Here is a 27,727-nt window from a genome sequence, read left to right as displayed (position 1 = left end):
TCTATCCAAATGGTATTTTACATTAACGTAAATTTAAATGACATATTTTTACTACATATACTTTTATATATCTCTATATAATTTTCTTATACTTCCTTATAAAAGCGACTCTTTCTTGCCATTAGCTCAATTTTAATGGCTGCCAAGAGTTCCATGTAAACGGAAAAAGTGAGCACTTTAAAGTTTAACAATAATATATATGACAATTTAATTCAAATACTTGAAGTAACTTAATTTTTCGATTCAAGTCAATTATTTAAAGCAACTCAAAAAATGTTTTTAAAATTTAAATTAAGTTTTAAAAACAAAGATATAAATCAAGCTGTACTTTTCAAGAAAAAAGAAGGGACGAAAAATTTGATTTAACATTTTTTCGCTTTTAAACTTTTCGCTTTAACGAAACCCGCTACCGTTTCGATTGCATTTATAAAGTTAGTTTTAATTTTATCAACAGAATTCCCAATCTTGATGTTCCTTTGGGCGACATGCAATTGGACACTTATCAAATCTTCCAAACTCGTCCCTGACTTGTCCAACAAATTCTCCAATTACGTTTCTTTTTGTAGGAAAAGGTTGACTTATATTATCTCTTTCACACAAATAAGAATCGTGTATTAATACATTATGCCTGACAAGCGGCCAAACATACAAAGATAAAACATTCTGATCATCTCCTTTTTTTACTTCCAACTGTTTGATAGGATCACGATCCATGCACTTTTTAGTACAAATTGTTGCTATTTTGATTCCTAGATCTCTGTTGAGTTCATTCCTATAACACCACATACCACCCAACAATGGTATACTATGTGCAGAATTATCTTTCATTGAATGAACCAGTTTACCTGATTCCAGCCAAACTTTAACAGCATCACATTCTCTTCCTAAAAGTTTTGAGTCCAAGTCTCTAATACACGCAACATCCACAGTTAAATCTGCAATTACTAAAAATCTCCACACCATTCCGTTAATACTTTCTAGATCGTCGAAGTTACTAACGTTAAAAAACTCTAAATTTTGATAACGCTCTGTTAACCTAGCAACAGTAATTGGTGTTATTGTGTACTTGTCGTGATAAATTCGAACTATCCAGTTTTTATATAAGCTACTGTTTGCTGCCTCCTCTGCAACAAGTTCAACATTTTGCGCATATCTATCCCAGTTATTTCCAAAAAGTGAGTAAGACAAAAAAAAATTGGTTCAAAGTGAATTTTACAAGCTAACTTATATTATCAATGTTATAAACGCTAAGATACTTACTGCTACTTTAAAATATTCGATCAGTTGAACTTAGCGTAGTTACAAACTTTTTTTACTGCATATTTTCATACAAACAAACCTGATGCAGTTTTAATTGAACTGTGTGTGAATACTGTATACTGTAAACTATAAATAATTTATTAATTCTATGATTGAATATAATTTTTATTTTCGTAGTAACAGCTTGATTATTTCAATTAAATTGAATATTTTTATAAATTAATATGGAACCCATTTTTTAGTATGTAAAAAACAAGATTAGGAGAAACAAATAGTTTATATAGTTTTTTTTTTTCAGAAAAACTATTCAAACTGTCGATGAAAACACAATCAAAAAATCCTATTTTATGCTTAGCTTCAACTTCATCTCCATTGTTATTAAAAAAATACAAGAAAGACTGCTTTTTAAAGGATTAGTTGGTAATGTTCAGTTAATGATGTAATAAAAGCCATAATGAATCAAGATTAGTTTACTTTAGTTGCTGAATGTTTAACACGGAAAAAAAGACTATACCAGGCGAGAGTTTCTGGTATTTTGTTATTTTCTAGATATTTTGTTATTTCTTGATATTATTTGCGGTTCTCTGCGACAAGACCTAATGATCTTCTTTAGTTTTTATTTTTATTGATATACTTATTTGTAATTTTTTTTCTTTTCTAAATATTGTATTAGGATAAATAATAAATATAAAATAAGAAATAAAAAATAAAAAAAATAAAAATAAAAAATATATATCAAAATTACAATAACACATAAAATTTAATTTAAGTATCGACCCAAGATGAAAAACGGATAACGGATAACGGATAACGGATGCCGCTTTCCAGCAAGCTGGAAAACAAGACTCTAATAAGCACTTGTTAAATAGTTTTGAGATTATAGACCACAGCTCCGGAGAACACTTCTGCAAGACAATAACAGGTATGTTGTCCGGGCCACAAGCTGTAGAAGAATCTAGGCAGGAAATCACTTTAGATACAGAAGCTGGAGTGATACGAATGTCAAGCAATGGATCAACCTGTTTGTTGGCAATACCAGAAAGAACGCAACTAGTGGAATCAAGAGATGATATTGATGAAATGTTTTTAGCAAACAATTCAGCTTTGTCTTTAGGTGACAAAGTCTGAACCATACAAGAGAGGTGGAATTAAAGATTTACCTTTATTATTGATACTATTAAAGACTCTCCAGAATTCGCGAGAGCCTAATTTTTGGAATGAGATATAAGATTTCACGGCCTGTGTATAGCAGGCTTTGGCGTTAGACAAAAATTTTTTACAATGGTTTCTAGCAGTAATAAACAGACGTCTGTTTTCTGGAGAACTGTTTTGCTGATAAATATGGAAGTAACGGTTTCGATTGGCAATCGCAGCAGCACAGTGTGAGGAAAACCATGGAGGAGAGTGAGGCTTGACCTGGACTCGTCGAGAGGGAACAAAAGATTCCATGCCAGCCTGAATCCACGAAAATATGTAAGATACGCATTTGTCAACAGGAAGACAAAATCTTTTTTTGACATGTTATATAAGTACAATGTTTTGTCAGTAATTAATAAACCGACTCGGGTTAATAGAACTTCTGCAACTGCAATAGATAATATTTTTATTAACAATCTCTTAGAAACATCATTTGAGGCAGGAATATTTAAGACGGATATAAGCGACCATTTCCCAATATACATTACCATAAAAAATATCAAAGTTATTCCAAATGATCAACCCAAAATTTTATATATAAATAAACGCAACCTTTCAACTCATAGTAAAACAATCTTACGAACAAATTATATTTAGAGAATTGGAGTGATGTTTATAAAAGTCAAAATGCAAATGAAGCATATAATTTAATTTTAGACAAATTCCAAGAGATTTTTAAGGAAGCTTGTCCAAATGAAGTATTAAAAATAAAAACAAAAACACTTGCTAATCCATGGATGGATAAAACACTTATTAAATGCTTTAGAACCAAACAAAAACTGTATAATAAATTTCTTAAAAATAAAAGCACAACTAATGAAAAAAATTATAAAGCATACAATTATTTTTATATCGATCTTTCAAAAAAACTAAAAAAAGTTATTACAGTAAACAATTTACTAATTGTAAGCTGGATACTAAAAAAACATGGGCTGTAATTAATGGCATACTAGGAAAAAATCAAAATAAAACTTCTTCGCTATCCAAACGAATCAATATAAATAATAATGATATATTCTGTCCTAAAGAAATATCCAAATAGTTTAATACATATTTCACAAATGTTGGACTTGATCTAGCTAACAAAATTACAACACCCCTTAATTCTTATAAAACCTATCTAACACCATCAAATGATAAAACGTTGTATGATTTCGACTTGACATTAAAAGAATTTGAAACGGCTTTTTCATCAGGATTTGACGGTATTCCCAGCAAAATATACTAATTTCAAATAAAAAAAAGCATCAGTAGACCATTGTTCTATATAGTCAAGCTTTCACTAGGCCAAGGAATATTTCCTGATGTACTAAAACTCGCAATAGTAATTCCAGTTTATAAAAGTAATGACCATGCAAATGTTTCTAACTACAGGCCTATATCATTGCTTTCTGTATTTTCAAAGATATTCGAACGTGTAATTTATAATAGAATCTTTGACCACTTAACAAAAAACAATTTTTTTTATCCAAAACAATTCGGATTTCAGAAAAATCTTTCAACTGAACATGCGATTATTGAATTAGTCGATCAAATAAATAATGGCTTTAATGAAAATAAATTTACCTTAGGTATATTTATTGATCTAACTAAAGCTTTTGACACTGTTGATCATTCCATCTTGCTAGAAAAATTAAAGTATTATGGGGTAATTAATAAGGACTTCAATTGGGTTAAAAGTTACCTAACTGATAGAACACAATATGTTCATAAAAAAGAATACGGAATTCTTAAAGTCCCCTGTGGAGTACCCCAAGGATCAATACTAGGCCCTCTCTTATTCTTAGTTTATATAAACGACTTAAGTAATGCATCAGTGAAATTAAACCCAATTATGTTTGCTGATGATACAAATCTCTTTCTTTCCATCTATAGTATCAAGAAACTTTATGCTGACATGAGCTTTGAATTAAATAAGATAAATGACTGGTTTCAAGCAAATAAACTCTCATTAAACGTTAAAAAAACAAAATATACATTATTTTATAAAAAGTCGCAAGAAGTAAACCTTCCCCTCAAACTACCAGATCTTTTTTTAAATAATAAAGAAATAAAACAGGAAGACTCTTTAAAGTTCTTAGGGATACTTGTGGACAAGCATTTATCTTGGTTTCCCCATATTAAATATTTACAATCAAAAGTTAGTAAAGCCATCGGCATGATGTACCGAGTTCATCCTTATGTTAATATTATATGTCTTAAATTAATTTACTTCTCTTTAATTCATTGTTTTATTAGTTATGCCAATATTACATGGGGCAGCACGCAAATTACTAAACTTAAAAAAATACCCAGTGTTCAAAAACATGCGTGTAGAATTACATACGAAAAAAAAAGAAGGGAGCACACTAAACCCTTAATGCTTGACATGAAAATGATGAAAATTTATGAAATAAATATTTATCAACACCTAATTTTTATGAATAAGTTTACAAATAATCTAACTCCAGTAACTTTTAATTGTAAGTTTAAAAAAAATATAAATGAAAAGTATTTCCTTAGAACAAACCAATCAAATTTCTTTAAATTGCCTAAGAAACTAAACAAGTTTACAGAGTGTTCAATAGCATTTCGCGGACCAAAAATATGGAACTATTTAAAAAAAAAAGAAGCTAAAAAAGATAAGATGGTAAAATCATTAAACTCATTTAAGTTGCTAGCCAAAAAAATACATATTTAATTCGGAGGAATTACAAGAACTCCGTTAAGTTTTATCAAAATAATTTTACTTTTTTATTCTTTGAAAAATTAATTGCACATATCTTTTGTAGTTATTTATGCAATGGTGTATATATTTTAAATCCTAGAGTATTTAAATTTAAAGTTTTTACATCTTACTTTTATCTGCAGTTTATTTGAACATTTTGACGACATTCTATTTTTTCAAGGGGCTCTATGAAAAGATTGTGGTGGTATTGTATCACCCATATCTTCTTTGAGTCCCGGTCTGTTTTTTAAATTGTCTTATTTGTTTATATATTTCATTACATGATAATCTTATGTAACTTATTTTATTAAACAACAAAATATTTTCTAAACTTAAAGAAAAAAAAAAAAAAAAAAAAAATCTTTAACAGCGTGTTGCGCCATCAGGCTCATTTGGAAGCTTCCTGCAGAAGCTACATTTTTTTGCTTATGTGACGTCACTTTGTGGCAAAAAACTAGGAAAACACTCTATAATAAGATTTTATTTAAATTTTTAAAAAAAATTCCTTCTATTAAAAGTATATGGAATATATTTTTATGGGATTTATTCTAATAAAGGCAAAAACTATATATTTATTACTATTGTAATAAATACAATCTCTTATCCGTAAAATGATATCACTATACCAGTTTTATATATTTTTATGTAGTTGTATGCAATATAATTAAAATTAATCAAAAAATGTCAGATAAATGCAAAATGAAACTTGACGCATTAAGGTTTATTTGCCACAAACCGACGTAAATGCGCAAAAAATTTTTGGCTTAACTTTCAGATTAGCGTTTAATAGCTGAGGCTATCATTCTTTAGTTTTTTAATTATAATCTTAAGAATGAACTTTTTTATTTATGACTATGTTTTAGTGGTCTAAGATCTTTTTAGTTCCATCTGTAGCGTTTCATCTTAGTTCCATCATATAGCGTAACGTAAAAACGTTTGTAAGCGTGTTTACACTTACAAACGTTTTTAATGTAAACATGTTGAGTTTGCAGGCATTATGTAGAAAAAATCGCGTATTATATACCTATAAAATGAGAAAACTTTAAAATTTTATTTAAAATTTTAGAAATCTTTTTTGCTATATTATTATTTTTATGCTATAAATGTACAAACAAGATTGAAAAAATTTCAAAATTTATTACGCTGAGGGGAGTTCTTAAACCCTCGAAACAAAACTGATGACAGCGCATTTAACTGCTGAGCTATCAACGAGATGCATTTAGCAGAAAAACAAACTTAATTATAAGTCTCTTATAAGCTCTACACATGCGGAAAAGGTGCGCATGTTAAATTTTTTGATCTTGAATGTTTTTTTCAGAATAGATTATTTTACTAAAAAATATTAAAGTAAATAAGGAATAGGTATACAAAGACTCGGTATGGAATAGATGTTTATAGAAATGGCAGTTTTGGTATTTTACGGATCCGCAAAGCTAGGATATATATGGAAAAAGTATAGAAAAGTTCGGTATGGAATAGACTTTCAAAAACCTATATTTTCACGGGTCCGATCTTAGCTAGTTCAAATAACTATGAACGGTAGTGTATTAGAGTTTTTTTGAAACCACAATCCGTAATGATTTATATTTTGTCTATGTGAACGTAGGTCTATGCAAATATCTAACAACTAAACTTGAAGTTCTTTAAATTATTTTAAATAATTTCCCATTTTGCATATTTAATTTTACTTGAAAATTTCTTAGCGGCGATATCTACTTACCTTTGATTTATAGCATTTATATGCTACAAATTAAAGTTAATGTTTTCTTTATTAAACTGTTGAAAGATGATATAGCATTCCAGAGTAGTTGAAGTGCTTTGCGTGGGTTCAAAAATCGCCTACACACTTAACTTTTTTTTAAAATTTTCTAGAATACAAAGTAAAACACTTTTTAAGGCGTATAAATATTACATCCATTACACATATAAAGATATTACATACTATATAATAGAGTAAAGGTTTTACATCCATACTCTAAAAACAATTTCACCTTCTTTGTTTGATTTAGTTAGAACTAAGTATTATCGAATCTGTCATACGTATTGCATATGGTAATATTAATATATTAATATAAACATATTAATCCTGGTTTTAATTTCATGACATTTTGTGTTGCAAAGTTTTTAGAATTGTTTAGTCTTTGTTTTTGCCATATTTCGTTACTTTTTGGGCACTTAAAAACATTTGTTGTATTGCTAACTTCGACTTCTGTTTCAACTATTTCATTAGTTTTACTTGGACTTACGTATGTTTCCTCTTTCTAATACCTGATTTGCATAACTTATTCTCCCTTGACTATTTGCGCCATAAATGCTGCTAGTGCCTCTAACTCCACCCCGAGTTCTACAGCTTCTAGCTCCTAATACTGGTGTTGACTTATTCTCTACTTTTGAAATTGCAGAAGTATCTACTTGAAAATCAGCATCATCTGATGACTCAGTTTATTCTGAGCTGTCTGTTGTTTCTTTAAAAACTTCTTATCCTCTTCATCATCATCATCATCATCATCATCATCATCATCATCATCATCATCATCATCATCATCATCATCATCATCATCATCATCATCATCATCATCATCATCATCATCATCATCATCATCATCATCATCATCATCATCATCATCATCATCATCATCATCATCATCATCATAATCATCATCATCATCATCATCATCATCATCATCATCATCATCATCATCATCATCATCATCATCAGATGTTAACTCTTCTTCACATGATGGATCTCTATCAAGCAATGCAAACAATAGTTCCTGAGCCTGTTTAGCAGTGTATCTAATACAAACTCTTTTTTTATTTTCAGCCATTTCTAATATTTGTTATGTAATCTAAAGTTATCTAAAAATATCAAAGAAAAAGATTGAGTTACTTATAAAAAATGCCACATAGTGATTACTTATAATTCAACATCTAAGTTGTGGAAAGCGTAAGAACATTTTTGGACGTTTCGTTGTTTATTATTTTAATAGCATTTAATTAAGAATATTTTACAAATATTCTTAATTAATTCTTAATTATTTTACAAATATTCTTAATTAATTCTTAATTATTTTACAAATATTCTTAATTAATTCTTAATTATTTTACAAATATTCCTAATTAATTCTTAATTATTTTACAAATATTCTTAATTAATTCTTAATTATTTTACAAATATTCTTAATTAATTCTTAATTATTTTACAAATATTCTTAATTAATTCTTAATTATTTTACAAATATTCTTAATTAATTCTTAATTATTTTACAAATAGTCTTAATTAATTCTTAATTATTTTACAAATATTCTTAATTAATTCTTAATTATTTTACAAATATTCTTAATTAATTGCTATTAAAATGCCTAATAATTAATATATTTTATAAACATGTTAACATAAAAAAACATATAAAACTTTTTAAAAGCACAACTTGTGATATTTAAAAGATACATAAAATTTTGAAAAAAATTTTCTAATTACATAAATATATAATGCAAAAACAAACTCTCGTGGGGTCCGCTTGGACCTCAACATAATAGTAGGGTTAATGAGTTATATAATGGAAGGGTAATACCACATCAAATCATCCAGTCCATTGAACCATGTGTCTTCTTTTTGTGTTATATTTTGACACATTATTCCTAACTATAAAAAAATATTGCATGCAAAATTTCAGCTAAAAATGTTGAGCGGTTGACAAGATACTGCAACTTTAATATTGACCTGGTTTCCCAAAATGACCCGGTTTTCATAACATTCTGAAAAAACATTTTTCTTAAAAAAAAGGAAATAAAAATGGCAAAACTATGAAAATAAACATAGATAATGTATTTTTGACGCTGAATTCAATAAATGTACTTAAAATGCTGAAATATAAAATAAACATGCTTAAAAGTTAATACAACAACTAGTTTCTATAAACCAACTTTGGGGCCCAATATCTCAAAACACCCCCGTCAAATTTTTTAAATCTAACTGAAAAAACAACTGAAGCATATAAAACTTTAATTTCAAAGATGTGTTATTTTTTCAAGAAATTCCCAAACAATATTTGTAAATAAAATGAAAATAAGTTAATCGTAATTTAAAAAGTTACTTGAATAAACAAGATTTTCAAAGGTATCGAAGATGTAAGTTATTTTGACTGTGTTTGTAATAGTTCATAATATTGCTCCCATTTTACTTGTACTTCTTCTATTTCAGCATTTTTAAACACATAGTTTCTACCGGAACTAGAGCAAGCTTGTGGAACAGATAGTTTTTTCAATATGTTGGTCTTGGCAATAAAACACTAGCCATCTCTTTCAGGCCAGTTATATTAGATTGATGGACCTTTTGGGTGAAGAAATTTAACTTTAGCATCAACTTTTCTAGGTTGGTTTTAGTTACAATGCCGATCCACCACTTATCATCATAGACTACAGCTACATAACCTCCTAAAGTAACAATATCAGTTTGAAATATATCTTGTTTCTTTTTAAGATTGGATACGGATACTAATTATACAATAATCCATTATTGTATAACTAGTATCCGTACTACACCTCTTTGCTCCAACCCTGTTATCTCCAAGATAAATAAATTGATGAAACCTACGAGTACCAGGTAGAGTTGTTACACCAGTGTACCTTTTTTTTTGCTCTTCACGTTGCAATTGTAAGTCTAATCCCTTTATGTAAATGAAGTTAACAACCTTGATTTTCTCAATGCAAAATTCATACGTAGCTTCTGAAGTGAGAACTTGGTTTCTGTATGGTCGTTTTAAACTTTTTTGTGCTGGTAATCTTGTTACAGTACCACCAATCCCATCGCATGGTGACTTTCCGTGGGACGTGGCAAAAAAGTTCCATTCCACTTTAAAGGCAAATTCGCTCTCTAGTTGGCATCGATTGTAAAAGCTTTTACAATTTTTGTACTGTCCTGCGCAACCATCAGTGAATAAATGTAATATAGACATATCGAAAAATTTTATTTTAAATACTGGTATGATTAGTTGAAATATTTTGTACCCGTAAGTTACATCATGTGTAATGTCGTCTGATATAAAACAGTAAGAAATATGTTTCAGTACATCTTTATTATCTTTATAGTATATCACTAATGGGTGTAAAGAACATTGTTGGGTGTTCCAATGATAGATTTGTATTTCATCTTGGACTACAAAAGCATAATTTTCAGCAAAGTTGCCAATAATGATATTGTTTGATTGATCCATATTTTGTTTTAGTTGGTTAAGGTACTGTGATTGAGAGCGAGCAATAAAAGAATGAGCTTGTAGCTTTTCAAAGCAAGATACTAATAGTTCAACAAATGTTGGAACATCTGCTGTTAAACTCAATAGTTTTGCACGATCAGTAGTTTGCCATTGCTTGTAGTGTATCTCAAAATCATCTTCGTATTCTCCAAAAATCTCATACAAATATTTGTTAAGGGGTTCTTTACCAGGACAATTTTCACACTGTGAAAGCATGCTTTCTTTGTTTTCTACTGAACAAATGGTTTTTGAAAGTAAATCCTTATACTTTAGTCCAATATTTAAGGCATCTACTAGCAATTTGGCATTTTGGTGATAAGAACAAACACAAATAGAATGTGTACCGCTTGCACCTGGCAAAATGCACCACTTTAGCCTAAGTGAAGCAAATTTTGAGTAACTTATTTGTATTTCTGGATTGTTTTCTTTGTATAATACATATAGTTCCTTTAAATTACACAAAAGCAGTTTTTTTTGTTTATGGACGTTCTTTTGAATGCTAACATAATCTTTTTTTCCAGGCATAGCTCTACATAAATCACTTGAGTCATGAAAAAATTTAACAGAATCTTTTATTTCTTTGTGTAAGACTTTACCTTTGTCCAACGGAGAGATAGCTAACAATCTTTTTTTATTAAAAATTTGTCTAGCCATTTTTGCTTGGTATTCTGTAACTGCAAAATTATTTTGTACTTCTAATATTGACCAACTTGGTCAATATTAGAAGTTCTTCATTAAAAGCTTCTAAAAAGTATATAGCTTCTAAAAAAGTATATATATTAAAATATTTAAATTCTACTTCTACTTACTTGTGATTTTCTTTGTATGTTTATGGAATGGATCACAGCATGCTTTCTGCCATATAGGATACATTTTCAAATATTTTGTAGTATGTCTTTCACATAACATTATTAAGTTTGATAGTTCAATGTTACAGCGTAATGATATAGTTATTTTTTCTTCATTGCTTAAAGTTTCAATAACACCTTGTTGGGTTTTGCATGCATCTGATGTCATGAAGCCAATAGAACACATCTTATAATAAATTACTTAGTATGAATGTATTTTTTTTAAAAAAGAGAATTCTTCTTTCCTACTTAATTTTCAGTTCAAAAGAAAAAAAATTTTAATATAGAAATAATTCAAACCTTTTCCGAATCCCTGTTGTATAATTTTTTACATTGATAGATATTGTTAATTTTCTTTATAGATATATTTATATATATTTACAATTTATATATATATATATATATATATATATATATATATATATATATATATATATATATATATATATATATATATATATATATATATATATATATATATATATATATGTCAAATTGTTAATCTGTTAATATTTGAATAAAATTTCACCAATAAATGCTGTTCTATACCTGAACTTTTTATAAACTAGTTATTATAAACTTATACAAAATATAGTCGTCAAAATACATTTTTAAAACAAATGCACATCAGTATCACACTTAATTAGATTTTATATAATTGTTTTTATATAAAAACTGATTAAAATATTTTTTTCAGTTATTAAGATCAAATAACTAAGTTATCATATAATTAAGACTTCCTTAAATATAACAAAGTTGTTTTTGTTTTTTTAAAGAGTCTATAAACCAAATTTAATATTTTACAGAACTCTATTTGCAAGTTTTTAAAAATAATTTATTGAAAATTCGATATATCTTTGAAACTAAAGTTCCATATGTTTCAGTTGTTTTTCCTGTTAGATTTTTTGTGCCTAGTAAGATTATAAGCAGCTGAAAACAATAACAGCAAAAAAAAAAAAAATTTGGCGGGGGTGTTTTGAGATATTGGGCCCCAAAGTTGGTTTAAAGAAACTAGTTGTTTTATTAACTTTTAAGCATGTTCCTTTTATATTTCAGCATTTTAAGTACATTTATTGAATTCAGCGTCAAAAAAACATTATATATGTTTATTTTCATAGTTTTGCCATTTTTATTTCCTGTTTTTTTAAGAAAAATGTTTTTTCAGAATGTTATGAAAACCGGGTCATTTTGGGAAACCAGGTCAATATTAAAGTTGCAGTATCTTGTCAACCGCTCAACATTTTTAGCTGAAATTTTATGTGTCAACTTTTCTTTTTAAGATGCAACAGCCAAAGAAGTTTTTAAAAAATTTGAGAACCCATGGTTTAAAATTTCCTTAATTTTGGGTGATTTGATGCGAAATTACCCGGAAGTATAAAACAGAGGAAGTTCAATCGCACTGTAATGCCTCGAAACTATGCTTGTAACCTTTTGTTTCATAAACAAAAAGAAAACGAAATCAAGGCTGTACTTAAACGCTTTATCTTTACGTTGACCCAAATAGGTAAGTTCTTAATAATTTAAAGATACAGTATTTTGACTAAAGATAAAACAATCGAGTTACGGTTCCAAAATCGTACATTTTTTGTACGACTTTAAAAGCGTCAGTTAGGCAAAGTTTCATAAATTAAAGGAAGTTGAAATCTGTTAAACTTCGAAAAAAAGTTAATTAAACGGTTATGAAAGCCATAAAAAGGTTTAGCATTAACTTTTAATCGACTTTAAAAACCTTTAAAAGTCGTTAAAACTTAATTAAAACAATGTTGAAAGCCGTAAAAATTTGTAACTTTAATTTTAATTGACTTTGAAAACCTTTAAAAGTTGATAAAACAATGTTGAAAGCCGTAAAAAGTTGTAAATCAAAATTTTACGGTAACAAAACATGTATAAACTTTTTTACATTATATTTAACAAATTTGAAAACCTTATAACTAAGTGTACGTTATTTAATACAATTTAAACATTGTAAAACATCAAACAAATATGCCAAAGACCCACTGCTCGCTAGTTTGGCAGTACTTCCTGAAGGAATACAGTGGAGATAAGGCCTATGGTGTGTGTAATATCTTTAAGAAGGACCTATAAATGAATTCTGGGTCAACATCAACCCTGAGTAGTCACCTGCGATCCAACCATAAGGATGAGTACATTGAAATGTGTCAGAATTAAAAGATACGAGATGAGGAAGAAGCTGCCAAGGAGGAAAAAGTTAAAGAAACAGAAGTTGAATTGGAAACAATTGGCTTTGGTAACTTAGTTGAATAATGGATGTTACGATGCGATGCAGCAAAATTGTACAGCTTTATATGATTTTTTATTGATGTAAACAAGGGTATCCAAAGGTAATCCAATGTGAAACAAATGTACACAATTTTTTTTAGGTCACAGTAAAAGAAAAAGGGTTCTAAAAGCCAGAAAGAATCTGTGCTATCCAACCCAGAGTACTACTCAACATCCTGGTGACATGGAGGTCGTGATTTACCTTTTTATTTTGCAAATTTATTTTTTTTCATATATTTTGCTGTTCATACAATAAATATACAAAAATTATTCCTTAAAAAAAAGAAAAAATATATATATTTATATAAACAGCCAGGGGCTCAAAGAAGATATGGATGACCAGAGTCACCACAATCTTTTCATAGAGCCCCTATGTGAGCTTTAACAAGCGAAATGAAAATAAAGCTATTATAATAAAGTAAGAAAAATAAAATAAAAAAAAAAAACTCCGTTAAAATCTTTAAAAAAAATAACAAAACTCCGTAAAAAAAAAATAGAAAAAAAGACAATAAGTGGAAAACTACTTTGAGTATATCAAAAAATTAGATTAAAAAACGATAGTGTATATGTTAAGTTTCAAAGCTGTCATTTGATTTCAAAATTTCTTTTTTTATATAAAACTTAAATGAATATACAGTTTTCACCATACTGAGGTGGTTATTTTTAAAACTGTTCCATATCTTAGGTCCTCGATATGTTATACTATATTCTTTGTATTTAGTTAGTTTACGACGTAGTGTGTATATGAGCCTCTCGTTTAATCTCAGAAAATAGTAATTGTTTTGATTTATCTTAAATTTTGTTTCAAAGTTTTTCGGTGTGAAATTTTTTAAATGATAATACATAAAGATCATGTGTTGAAATGTATTTATCTCGTATAAATTCATCATCTTCATTAACGGCTTCATCACCCTCATTAACGGCTTCATCACCCTCATTAACGGCACCCTCATTCATCACCCTCATTAACGGCTTTGTATGCTCAATTTTGTTTTTTCCGTATATAATTCTGCAAGCATGTGTTTGTACACTAAATATCTTTTTAAGTTTAGAGGGTTGTGTGGATGCCCACGCAATGTTACCATAATGGATATAGCTATGAATTAGGCTAAAGTATATTAACTTAAGACTTTGAGTATTAATTAAAGGACTAATTCTATACATTATACGAATAGTTTTTTTAATTTTTGATCCAATGTGTTTTATGAGGGAAAGCCAAGATAAGTTTTCATTTACATAGACTCGTAGGTACTTTAAACATTCTTGTTTTTTAATTTGTTTACTATTTATAGAAAGAAATGGTAATTTAAGTGGCATGTTTTCTTCCTGCGTTTTTTTATAAAATAATGTATATTGAGTTTTGTCTACGTTTATTGAGAGTTTATTAGCTCTAAACCATTTATTTACTTTTAGCAGCTCAACATTTATTTCACCATTTAGCGGAATAATATCACCATAGAACATAAACAAGGAGACAAAGCAGGGAGACGTTGCTTGCTAAGCAGGGAGCGTTGTTTGCTAAATAGAAGTGGAAAAATCTCATTGCTTACGATAAACAACATTGATTAAAGACCTCTCCTTATTGAAGTTTTTTAGATGTCCCACTTCTCCTGCGTCCTACTTCTCTCCACTCTTTCCTTTGTAGTTGACTCATAAAGTTTAATAGAAATTCTCAAAGCCTGAGTGATATTGTATCATATCATACTTATCATTTATTGTTTCAAATAGTATCGCAATTTTAATTCAATTGTGTGATATTGCTTCTGCAACCTAATTTTTAATTGCTATTGATATTTTAACTGATTGTGTGATATTTTTATTGTATTTTAGTTTCTCATCCTGTGTCGTTACTTATATTAAATCTTCTGTGTTATTGTAATTTTTATTTTTTTTTATTTTAATTTTTTGTTTCTTATTTTACATTTATTGTTTATCTTCATACAATACTTAAAAAAGAAAAAAAAATTACAAATGAGCATATAAATAAAAATAAAAACTAAAGAAGGTGATTAGTTCTTGTCGCAGAGAACCGCGAAAAATATCAAGAAATAATAAGATATCTAGAAAATAACAAAATACCAGAAATTCTCGCCTGGTAGAGTCTTTTGTTCTGTGTTGAACATTCAACAACTAAAGTAAACTAATCTTTACTTATTATACCTTCTATTATTAACAAAACGTTATTAACTCATTATACCTTCTATCATTAACTAAACATTATTAACTAATCCTCTAAAAAGCAATCTTACTTGTATTTTGTTAATGATAAATTCAAAAGGTCACATTTTTTTTTTTTTTTTTCTAATCGTGTGCGACCATTTGATACCACACAATTCTTATTATTATCGGTATTGCGTGGTATCAGACCGAAACTGATGGTATCGACATAAGTATAAAAAGGATACCACACGATACAAAATCATCCTTATCGACTCAAACAAATCAAAATCATCCTTCTCGGTATCGACTATCTTGTGTCTACGTTGTAGTGTTATTTATTTATCATTTTCATTTTGTCAACAAAATTATCTTCATTTTCAGCTTCAATTACTTTTTTCGGCTTGAAAACGAGAAAAACTTTTTTAAATGCTCCAATTTTTTTTTTCGCAAAAATGTTAATTGTATTATTTTATTTTTTTAATAAATGAAATGCAAATTAAAATTTACTCTTTTGAAATTTTAAGATAGTGAGTAAGTAAGCCCAAATTTTTTACTGTTCGACAGGTTAAACAAGTTGTCGAAGGATATGATAGGATATGACATATTCTAGGACACATTCCAACATCTATGTCCGTGGAAGAAAAATGAAACAATTAACTGGCCTTCTGTTTAGGATATAAATATAAAGTTTGGAAAAAAAACTTACGTAGCATATATGTTTCATATGTCTTATAGAGGTTTCTTATCACATATGTTTCTTCTCAGATTTCATATTTATATTCAAGTTTCTTCTCTGACTTCACATTTATACCCTAAATAGAAGGCCAAAGTATTGTTTAAGATTTTACTTCCACCGTGAAAAGTATTACATCATATATATTTCTGTGGAAGTTCTACGGGCAAAGAGGTGAAGTTGTCCAAGGACATGGAGGTGAAGTTAAAGCCAAGCATAAAATAGGATATTTTGATTGTGTTTATAACTTAAGTTTTCTTGTTTTCAGTGACAGTTTTGAATAGTTTTTCCGAAAAAAAAAAAACTATATAAAGTATTTGTTTCTCCTCATCTTGTTTTTTACTTACTAAAAAATGGCTTCCATATTAATTTTAAAAAAAATATTCAATTTAATTGAAATAATCGAGCTGATTTTAGAAAAACATTACTACGAAAAATAAAATGATGTTCAATAGCAGTATAATAAATCATTTACAGTTTACAGTAAACAGTATTCACATAAAGTTTAATTAAAACTGCATCAGGTTTGTTTGTATGAAAATATGCTGTAAAAAAGTTTGTAATTACGCTGATGAGTTCAATTTTTTAAGCTGATCGAATATTTAAAAGTAGTAGTAAGTAATTTAACGTAGTTTATGATATTGATAATATAAATTAGCTTGTAAAATTAACTTTAAACTAATATTTTTTTATAAAGTGACGGAACACTTTCTAACTCTAAAACGCCACTCTCAATAAAGAAAATAAGCTCATTACGCTCGTGATATGCTATTTCTCCATAACAGATAATTAACTATATAACTTATATAAACTTTAATTATATATCTTTATATAATAATCTTTATATATAACTTATATATAATAATCTTCACATATAACTTATATGAACTTTATTTATATACTTTTATTTTTAAATAAAAAAAAACTTACCAATCTTTTTTAAATAGCAGGTCAAAATTTAAAAAACCATGTTTCTATAATTAAAAAAGATTATAGATTAATTTTATGTAATTTTATAAAAGTTAGTTTTTTTATAATTAATATATATGCTTTATTATGTAAATAAGGTTACGCAAATAAACTTTACTTATATACCTTTTTTTTAAAATATAAACAGAAGGGTATGGAGCATAAAAAGTTGATCAAGATATTCAAGATGACTATTCTTCTTTGCTTACTGGTGTTAGCCTTCTTTACTTATCGACTAAAATTCAAAATTAAAAAACTAAAATTTTCTATTCACAGCATTACACATAAACGCTATTTGGACTTTAATACGGACAACCGAATGATTTTAAAAGTAAACGTTTTGTCTTACTCACTTTTTGGAAATAACTGGGATAGATATGCGCAAAATGTTGAACTTGTTGCAAAAGAGGCAGCAAACAATAGCTTATATAAAAACTGGATAGTTCGAATTTATCATGACAAGTACACAATAACACCAATTATTGTTGCTAGATTAACAGAGCGTTATCAAAATTTAGAGTTTTTTAATGTTAGTAACTTCGACGATCTAGAAAGTATTAACGGAATGGTGTGGAGATTTTTAGTAATTGCAGATTTAGCTGTGGATGTTGCGTGTATTAGAGACTTGGACTCAAAACTTTTAGAAAGAGAAAGTGAAGCTGTTAAAGTTTGGCTGGAATCAGGTAAATTGGTTCATTCAATGAAAGATAATCCTCAACATGATATACCAATTTTGGGCGGAATGTGGTGTTATAGAAATGAACTAAACCGAGTCCTAGGAATCAAAATAGCAACAATTTGTACTGAAAAGTGCATGGATCGTGATCCTATCAAACAGAGAGAGGCAAAAAAAGGAGATGATCAGGATGTTTTAACTTTGTATGTTATGCCGCATGTCAGCCATAATGTATTAATACACGATTCTTATTTGTGTGAAAAAGATACTAGAAGTCAACCTTTTCCCACAAAGAGAGATGACACTGGAGAATTTGTTGGACAATACAGAGAAAAATCTGAAAGAATTGTTAAGTGTCCAATTGCATGTCGCCCAAATGAACATCAAGATTGGGAATACTGTTGATAATATTAAAACTAACTTTATAAATGCAAGCGAAAGGTTTAAAGGCGAAAAGATGTTAAAGCAAATTTTTCATATGTTCTTTTTTCTTTAATAGTACAGCTTGATTTTTTTTTTTTTTTTGAAACTTGATTTAAGTTTTAAAAACGATTTATGAGTTACTTCAAATATTTGAATTAAATTGTCATATATATTATTGTTAAACTTTAAAGTGCCCACTTTTTCCGTTGACACGGAACTCTTGGCAGCCATTAAAGTTGAGGTAATGGCAAGTAAGAGTCGCTTTTATAGGAAGGATAAGAAATTTATATAGAGATATGTAAAAGTGTATGTAGTAACAATATGTCATTTAAATTTACGTAAATGTAAAATACGCTTTTACATTTACTTTAAAATGGTATTTTATTAGTGTAAGCGTCTTTAGCACAAATTGAGTTTGCACGCGGTATATGGAATGATCATAGATGCGTAAGACAAGAAAGTGAATTTGACGTTTTTCTGCAGCGTGGTTATTTTGAACTTTTGAAAAAAAAAATAGAAATTAAAGAAACATGGAAAACTTTACAAATTGAAAAAAATTTTGAAAATTTGAAATGGTGAAAACAAATGTTTCAAAAATTGAACGCACTTAAAAAGATATCAAAAACTGTATCACTTTTTCCTAAGATATCCAAGTAGAAAAAATGAGAGAAATAAAGAAAAAGAAGAAAAAATCAATAAAATTGAAGAAAAAATTTGTTACAAAAGTAGTTTTTAATGCAGAAGAAAAAAATCAAGGTACGACAACTGAAAGAGCGACTGAAAAAAAAATGCTTACGACTTGAACAAATACCTGAGAGTAAACCTGAAAGTTCGAATCAATCTGAAGAAAAGATTCTTTATTTAATTATTTAAAAAAAGGATACAAAAACGTATTTAAAGTATTTTTGAAAGCAAACTAAATGTAAATAGCATTATTATCGAAAGGGCACATAGGATTAGAAAAATTGGGCAAATTAAACTCGATCAATCGTAATAAAATTCCTAAACTTAAAGATAAAATTGGTATTTTAAAGAACTCAAAAAAATTAAAAGGAACAGGGATATTTATAAATATGGACTATTCTTTGGATACCCGAACCATACGTAAATGCAGAACCATATTTTGGATACCCGAATCATTCGGAAAAATCTCTTTGAAGAAATGCAAACTCGCAGAACTAACGATAAATATTCTGCGTTATTTATGATAAACTAGTAATCAAAGATTTTAAAAAATCACATAAGAATGCTTGAAGTTTATTTTTTATTTTGTGTTTTAAATAATATTTTTAGTTATTATTGTTAAAATGGTGGAAGCTAACAACATAACTGTTTATGACAAAACAGGAAGAAAAAACACACTAAACCTAATAATAAACCCTGATAAAAACATAAATAGATGCTAAATAACATAAATAACAAATTTAGTATTGTCTGAAAAAAATTTGGTGTCATCGAGACACTATTAATTTTAACTTTTAATTATCAGGATATAAACCCATCCATCAATCGATAGAAAACGGTATTGACGTGTACGTACCTGTTTTTGTCTAAAACTTATTGACTTTTAAGCATGTAGATAACTTCAGAGTAAAAGACGTTAATTGTGAGTCATTTATAGTGTCAGCGAAAATTAACAAAATATTCACTACAAATATAAAATAAAATTGGTATTGATATTGTTTATAGATATAGACGATATATAAGTTATTGACCTAGCAACTGATTAGTTAACAGTTTGACTATATAATAGTTGAGTACGTTTGATGACATTGATTTTAGTGTACATAACTAAAATTTGAAGACATTTAGTTTGACAAAATATCCATAAAAGTGTATTGTTTTCTTGGCGTGATTTTGTCACAAGTTTTATAAACACGCCGTTATTTCGACAATTCTTTGCCGTGAATTTCCTCTGACCTTAGTCATTTACTATTAAAATTATTATTAAAATAAATAAAAATACATTTGTAACAGCATTCTATAGATTGTCAAATGATTATTAAAATCAATTTGAAAATCACGCAAACTACTTTCTACGTCGCTCGTGTTATAAATACGCTTATGCATCATAGGGTTTTTTCTATGAAAAACAAGCCAGCTCGCGTGGCAAAACAACTGCATCCATTATTGATAATATTATTACTAATAGTTATACTAGGGCTAAAATGCGAAGTAGTATTATTAAAACAGATTTCGCTAACCATTTTCCAGTTTTTCTGATTACAATTTTTGCAGCCCTTGAGAAAAAAATAAAAACAAAAACTGTATATGTAAGAAAATAATTCATGAATCGCTCACAAAGTTATACGACGTCTTACAAAAAAAAACTTTAAACTATTAACTGATTGCAATGACGTAAAAAATGGCTACAAATTTTTTATTTGCGTGCTCTATGTATTCATACATGGAGACTGCTGGAGACTGGGGTTGTTATGCCATTCTTTAATAAAGATTTTTATCGATTGCTGCGTGATAGTGAAGATTTCTTTGGCAATATACCGTTTTGCAAACTCTTATAAATTTTATTTACGGTTCATGTTAGCCGAATTCCTCAGCCAAGGCAAAACGCGCACATTTTTTTGAGCTAGGAATGCTGTAACACTCTTAGTTTTATAGTACGGTGCCGACTCATGCATGAACATTTACTCTTCATTACCAGAGAACCATTCTTGGATCTGGAGCAGGAGCCTGTTTTCCAGTATTCCTTTGTACTGTTCCTGCCCCACGGTCCCTTCCACAATGTAGAAGGAACCCATACCTATACCTGAGATCACAGGCCACACCATTTCACTGACAGAATGTTTAACTTTTCCCATATACCAGTCCCGGTGGAATTTTTCTCCTACGCGACGTCGGAAAAATGAGCTTTTGTCCACCAAAATTTGAAATGTTGACTCGTCCGAGAAGCAGAAACTTAAAGACATCACAAAGATATTTTTAAATATAAAGCTATAATTTTTTAGGGTTTTTACAATATTATAAGTCACATTTACTCTACTCCAGTCTTCTATAAACATTTTCTGGTGTTTCTAGCCCATTCCAGTTCCTTTTTTTTTTCTTGGCTTCAGTTAAGGTGTTTTTTTGGTTGGACGACAACCCATTAAATTCCGAGCCGTCCTTTTTGAGATGTTGATTCCTTCATTGTTTATCATTGTAGCTAGTTAAGTGACATTTTTTTTCTGTTTTTAAGACAGATGTCTTTGATTTTACGGTCACAATGTAGAATAATAATCCTTTTTCTGCCACTTCTACCAACGAGGTCTGGTTTGTATCAGCTTTTTTTTTGATTCGGTTCACTACTGACTTGGAAACACTTGTAATTGCTGATTTCTTTCTCTGAGAATGCGTAGAGTAAAAAAGTAAAGTCTTTACTTCCCTTCATTTTCTTGGGGTTAAGTCTGAAGACTTGTCTATGCTAAAAAAATCAATGAGAGGTAAGAATGATTACGAATGAGAATTTATGCATTAAAATTAGCAAAAATAATAAATTATTAATCATAACTAATTAAATAATTAACCAATACTACGTTTTGATAGTCCTAAACTCAAAAAACTTGCAAAAAGTTGTTTTAAAAATGAAAAATTGATCTTAAATTTTGAACTAACTCCAACCACGCTTTTCAACAATTGACTGAAATGTGTATTTAGCTGACATTTTGACAGATATGGCGAACTAAAAGTATTGCCACTATTTAAAAATAATAATAATGGTTATTAACTAAATTAATGATTAGAACTCTTCCTGATGATCCAAGAAGAGTTCTAACCAATTAATTTTTCCATGATTTTTTATTTATTCAAAATAAGTTTATAAGTTTTACAATATAAGAATGAATAAAATATATTAAATACATAATGCAAGAATTACAAATTTTGTTAACGTTACAATAAGAACGCGGATACTCGCAGAAGATCATAAGATCTCGTCATCGAGAACCGCCTGACCAGATTTTAAATAAAGTATAATCTTTTAATAAATCGTACATTCAAAAAAAAAATCCGTTAAAATATCAACGGAGTTGACAGTAAATCCGTTAAACTCCGTAAAGTTTACGGATTAAATTGTTACAAAAAAGGCAGTGTTTACGCGTCCGGCGACCGGACGAATATCTTCTGCTCTATTTGTCCGGCGATGTAACACGTGACTTAACAGACATATAGCGATGGATATGTTTGTCCGGCGAGCGTACCACGTGACCAACCGGACAAATAGTGATAGAGATATACCTCCGGCGAGTATTTACGTTGGGTTACGTCAAGCGACACTAGCCAGATTACAAACTTGACAGCTATTCTTCTGGTGGATATAATACTGTCGGGCAGATGCTGATATTATCCTAAATAAAAAATCTTCTGAATATAAAGATCAGAATATAAAGAGTTAATAAAAAAGCATTATTAAAAAAAACAAAAAAAAAAACACCTCAGATCTGAAATTGATTTGCTTTTTTCTTCTTTATTGATTGCGTATAGATTAATTACACATCAGAGCTTAAAGTTTAATTGAATAATTTGAGGGAAATTTTGTCTTTGTCACAAAATTATTTAATCTATTAAAATATATTAATCATACATTAAAGTAGACGTTGTCTACAAATTTAATAACGATATGTCCTTTTGTAAACTGTATTTACTTTAAAATAGCTCTGGAATAATGTCACATACAATATGTAAGTCTTGCCCATAAAATTGTATTTAACTAAAGTCCTTAGACTACGATCAAACATTAGTGTTGGCCTTACCTTTACAGCCTCAGGGGAAATTTTAAAAACAAATACCATATATAGATGAAAATGATAGCCGATAAAGACTTAATTTGGTTCAGTTACTTAAATTTTCAGTATTTTGCTACGGAGGTCTTTATAACGAAATGCGAGCAGACTACCAATAAATGATAGTCGGAAATTCAAATTAGAAAGTTCTCAAATTTTTTTCAAAGATCTTACAGGAGGTAACTATTGCTAAGCTATCTATCTCGAAAAACAAGGGTAAGGCAACCTTTTTATTACTTATGAGAATTGTATTTTAAAAATATTGTTATATCATGCAACATAATTTGAAAATGCAATAGACGACAAGTATAAACAAGCGGCATAGCGCATCAAAAGAATTTGCAAACATTGGCGAAAGAGCAAACGTAAAAAATAAAATGCATTCAACAGCTGAACAAAAATTTTTTCCATTTAACACTGTGCTTCATCAACAAAGATTCATCAGAAATGGTAGATCAAATTAAATTAATTTGATCATTCATTTCTGATAAATCTTCGTTGATGAAACACAGTGTTAAATAGAAAAAATTTTTGTTAAGTGATTTTTTACTAATATATATGTAAATATAAAAATATATTCATACATATATATATACATATATATATATATATATATATATATATATATATATATATATATATATATATATATATATATATATATATATATATATATATATATATATATATATATATATATATATATATATATATATACACACACTCGCAGAATAATGTTCACTAATAGGTTTAGGACAGTTAAAAACGTTTAACGCACTCAAAAAAATACTAAAATTTAATTCTTTAACGATTGTTATATTGTACCTTATTGCAAATTTGTAATATTAGGTTATTGAGAAAAAGAATTTATTTGATCAAAAAGTAAAATAAAAGCTTGTCCAGACGATAGCAATAACTGTATCGAACATAGTTTACATCAACACAATTACACACATAAAAACCATAACAAAAGCAACCCTTAGGATGTGTGTGTTCACATTGCCTAAATAATGGATCATACGGAATTTACACAATATGCCGTTCACTATGCAACTATGTCACAAGGGCTTTTGCCATGTTGTAGAGGGTGATTAAAGATCCAAAAGGTGTCATATACGTTTTAATAAGAAAATTAATTTTTTTTATATCGATTTTCTTGAAAACTGTTAAAATTTACTTGAAAATTGTTTAAAATACCTCTTTTATGTCATAAAAACTTAGATTATTAAACATTACGCGTGCTAAACAGCCCTGACAGCAGAATTTTCAAAACATTAGGAACACAAATATAAAAATGTAAGCAAATATAAAAATCTAATGCTTCTGCAATTCTAATAAATTTTAAACTCATATTCTAAAGAATTCTAAACCCATATTCTAATGAATTCTAAATTCATACTCTAATGGATTCTAAACGCATATTCTAATGCATTCTAAACTCATATTCTAATGAATTCTAAACTCATATTTAAATGGATTCTAAACTTATATTCAAATAAATTCTCAACTCATATTTTAATGAATTCTACACTAATAATCTAATCTTAGATAATTAATATTCTTAAATAATATTTTAATTCTAATATTATCTAATTGCAATTAGTTTTATGATCATAATCATTTTTACAACTGTTACATTTATTTTGTTTATTATTGTAATCAATATTTTACAAAACTTCAAGAAAATAAAATATTAAAACACAAGAAGAATTATTAAATAATCATTAAAACGATTATTTAATAAGAATTATTAAATAATCTTTTTAATGGATTTTAAACGCATGTTCTAATGAATTCTAAATTCATGCTCTAATGGATTCTAAACGCATACTCTAATGGATTCTAAACGCATATTCTAATGGGTTCTAAATTCATACTCTAATGAATTCTTAACGCATTTTCTAATGCATTCTAAACTCATATTCTAATGGATTCTAAACTCAAATTCTGATGAATTCTAAACGCATATTTTAATGGATTCTAAACTCATATTCTAATGAATTCTAAACTCATATTTAAATGGATTCTAAACTTATATTCTAATATATTCTCAACTCATATTTTAATGAATTTTACACTAATAATCTAATCTTAGATAATTAATATTCTTAAATAATATTTCAATTCTAATATTATCTAGTTGCAATTAGTTATATGATCATAATCATTTATACAACTGTTACATTTATTTTGTTTATTATTGTAATTAATATTTTACAAAACTTCAAGAAAATAAAATATTAAAACACAAGCAGAATTATTAAATAATCATGTCAAATATTACAAAATTATTAATAGCAACTACAAACTGTACATTACTAAACATTCTGGACATGACCATTCAAGAATCTCATTTTCGGAAACATTTTCTAGCAGGCCTTGACAAATATCATCACAGTTGTTACACTGTACTATATCCCTAAATCTAATAATATCAGTTTTCTATTATAATCATTATTTGATTTTAAAATCAATCATAATAAATTTTAATTCAATAACTATTACTAATAGTTAGTTGTTAATGAGACAGTAATTTTAAAAAAAACATTAAACCATACATGAGAATTAAATGACTGATTAAATAGACTTTAGATTAATTACCAACTGACTTACCTTTTTTTGTCAAATTTGCCACAATGCCACAACTGCCACAAAAGGCAGTTGTGGATGCCACAAACTGCCTTTGTAGGCAGTTGTGGCATCCACAACTGCCTACAAAGACAACGTATTTTTTTTTGCAAAACTTTACTGATTTTGTAGTCTAAGGAAAATCATTTAAATGATTTTCTGTAATGCTTTGAAGTAAATGCTTTCTCATCATATATGAATCAAATGCAACAAAAGAAGGATTTGAGCTAGTGCAAGCAATGTACTGCGCAAAAACTAATGCAAATAAACCACAATCGACACAATTTAGTTGCTGCTGTACTGGCAAAACACGTACTGTTAAAATATCTTTGGAACAGTTCACAATTGAACAAATTTGTCTAATAACATGCTTTTTTATGTTTCCATGAAACATACTATCTAAAACACATACCTCATCTTTAGCACATTCAAAAGTGCTGATTGTCAGCCAGTGTAAAGCACCATCATGCAAAACTTTTATAAATGATTCATTTAAATAAGTAATTTTGTCCTAGAGCTGGATCTTGTAACCCACAAACATTTCTTATCATTTTTTGAACTGTGTGAACCACATTGTCTGATAGCATTTTTGTTTGGCTGAAATATCTTGCAAATCAGCTGCAGAAAGCTTCGATGTTAACAAGATGTCACAATTTTGTGTACAAAATTGATCCTCATTATTAGATGAAAGTTCAGCTGGATAAATAGTGCTTGATAAAGATAAAACTTAAAAAACTTTGAAAATACAAAAATGCAACACCAATTTATGCATGTAACACTTGCAAATAAACATTTAATTTCAAAATAGGAAACTTGTTGAAAAATAAATATCTAACTGCACATCATTGAACAGTTTTTTTTACATAAAACTTGATTACCTTTGATTGGATATGAAATTCATAGACTTATTATTTAAACAGCTTTTGCAAAACCAAGCTTTGCTCTTAGGAGCAGCCTTTAAACCAACACATTTTCTATCAAACCAACTTAGACAATGATCTCAACATATCACAAATGTGTCACAGAGTTCGTTGTCACAAGCTTGGCACAGCTAAAGGTTCCTTTGCTTGATTATTTCAAGCTTACTAGTCAGATATGACCAAAAAAGCGAAGAAAAATACTTTCTTACTCTTTTTATTTCAACTGGCTCATATGTCACTTTTGTTGGAATTTTTAGCCAAGGTAGAACATAAACAATCTCAACAAGTTGCTCACCACTGAGGACTGATAACAAGATATTTGGTTTTATTAACCACCCAAGCAGCACTGAAGCAGAATTAAAAAATTATAAAAGCAATATATAAAAAGTATATTTAGTTTATATACAATATTGAAAAAACTTTAAGGATTACGATATTTAGGTAATATAAATCTTTTTATTAATTAGGTATTGTAAATCTTATAAGATTATTGATTCTATCATTATATATTTTTTATTAGTACTTGCTTCCTTATCTGTCGGGGATATTTTTAAAAATGACAACAACTTAAAAGTGGCGTCTCTCTTTCTTTTGGGTAATCCAATAACTTGTTTCAGATCCTTTTGGTCGCCCACGCCTGAGTATATGTGACGGCATCTTAATTAGGTTGGGATCTGGCAGAAAAAAAAATCAATTCTAAAAAAATAAACAATTATAAATTTCAATAACGTAATGAGGAAAAATACTCATTTAGAATAGACTTATCAAGTGATAGTGAGCTGCAGTGTTGTTATTCAACAACGGAGTTTGTAAATGTAAATGAGGAAGCACATTTACTTTTGACTCATGGGCTGATAGGCTGATTTTTTTCCTTTGACTCACATATAGAGATTGTG

At 28.3% G+C, this 27,727-nt stretch overlaps 1 protein-coding gene across 3 annotated transcripts in view; it reads left to right on the top strand.

Moving 5' to 3' along the window:
* The window catches only part of LOC136091185 (uncharacterized), a 48,216-nt gene extending 28,453 nt beyond the window's left edge, over nt 1-19,763 (top strand). The window contains exons 1-2 of one of the 3 annotated variants that reach the window (XM_065818200.1): nt 16,707-17,054; nt 17,558-19,763. In XM_065818200.1, coding sequence (XP_065674272.1) covers nt 17,564-18,490 — 927 coding nt within the window. In that variant the 5' untranslated portion in view covers nt 16,707-17,054; nt 17,558-17,563 and the 3' untranslated portion in view covers nt 18,491-19,763. Of the gene's footprint in view, nt 1-1,558; nt 5,405-16,706; nt 17,055-17,557 lie in introns of those variants that run through there. The other 2 variants (XR_010643768.1, XM_065818201.1) reach the window with 2 other exon arrangements.
* Nucleotides 19,764-27,727: the final 7,964 nt, after the last annotated feature.

Source organism: Hydra vulgaris, chromosome 14 (genome assembly GCF_038396675.1).
Source record: "Hydra vulgaris chromosome 14, alternate assembly HydraT2T_AEP".
NCBI lineage: Eukaryota > Metazoa > Cnidaria > Hydrozoa > Anthoathecata > Hydridae > Hydra > Hydra vulgaris.
The sequence above is the reverse complement of the archived record's forward strand: the minus strand, read 5'-3'. Positions and strand labels throughout refer to the sequence as shown.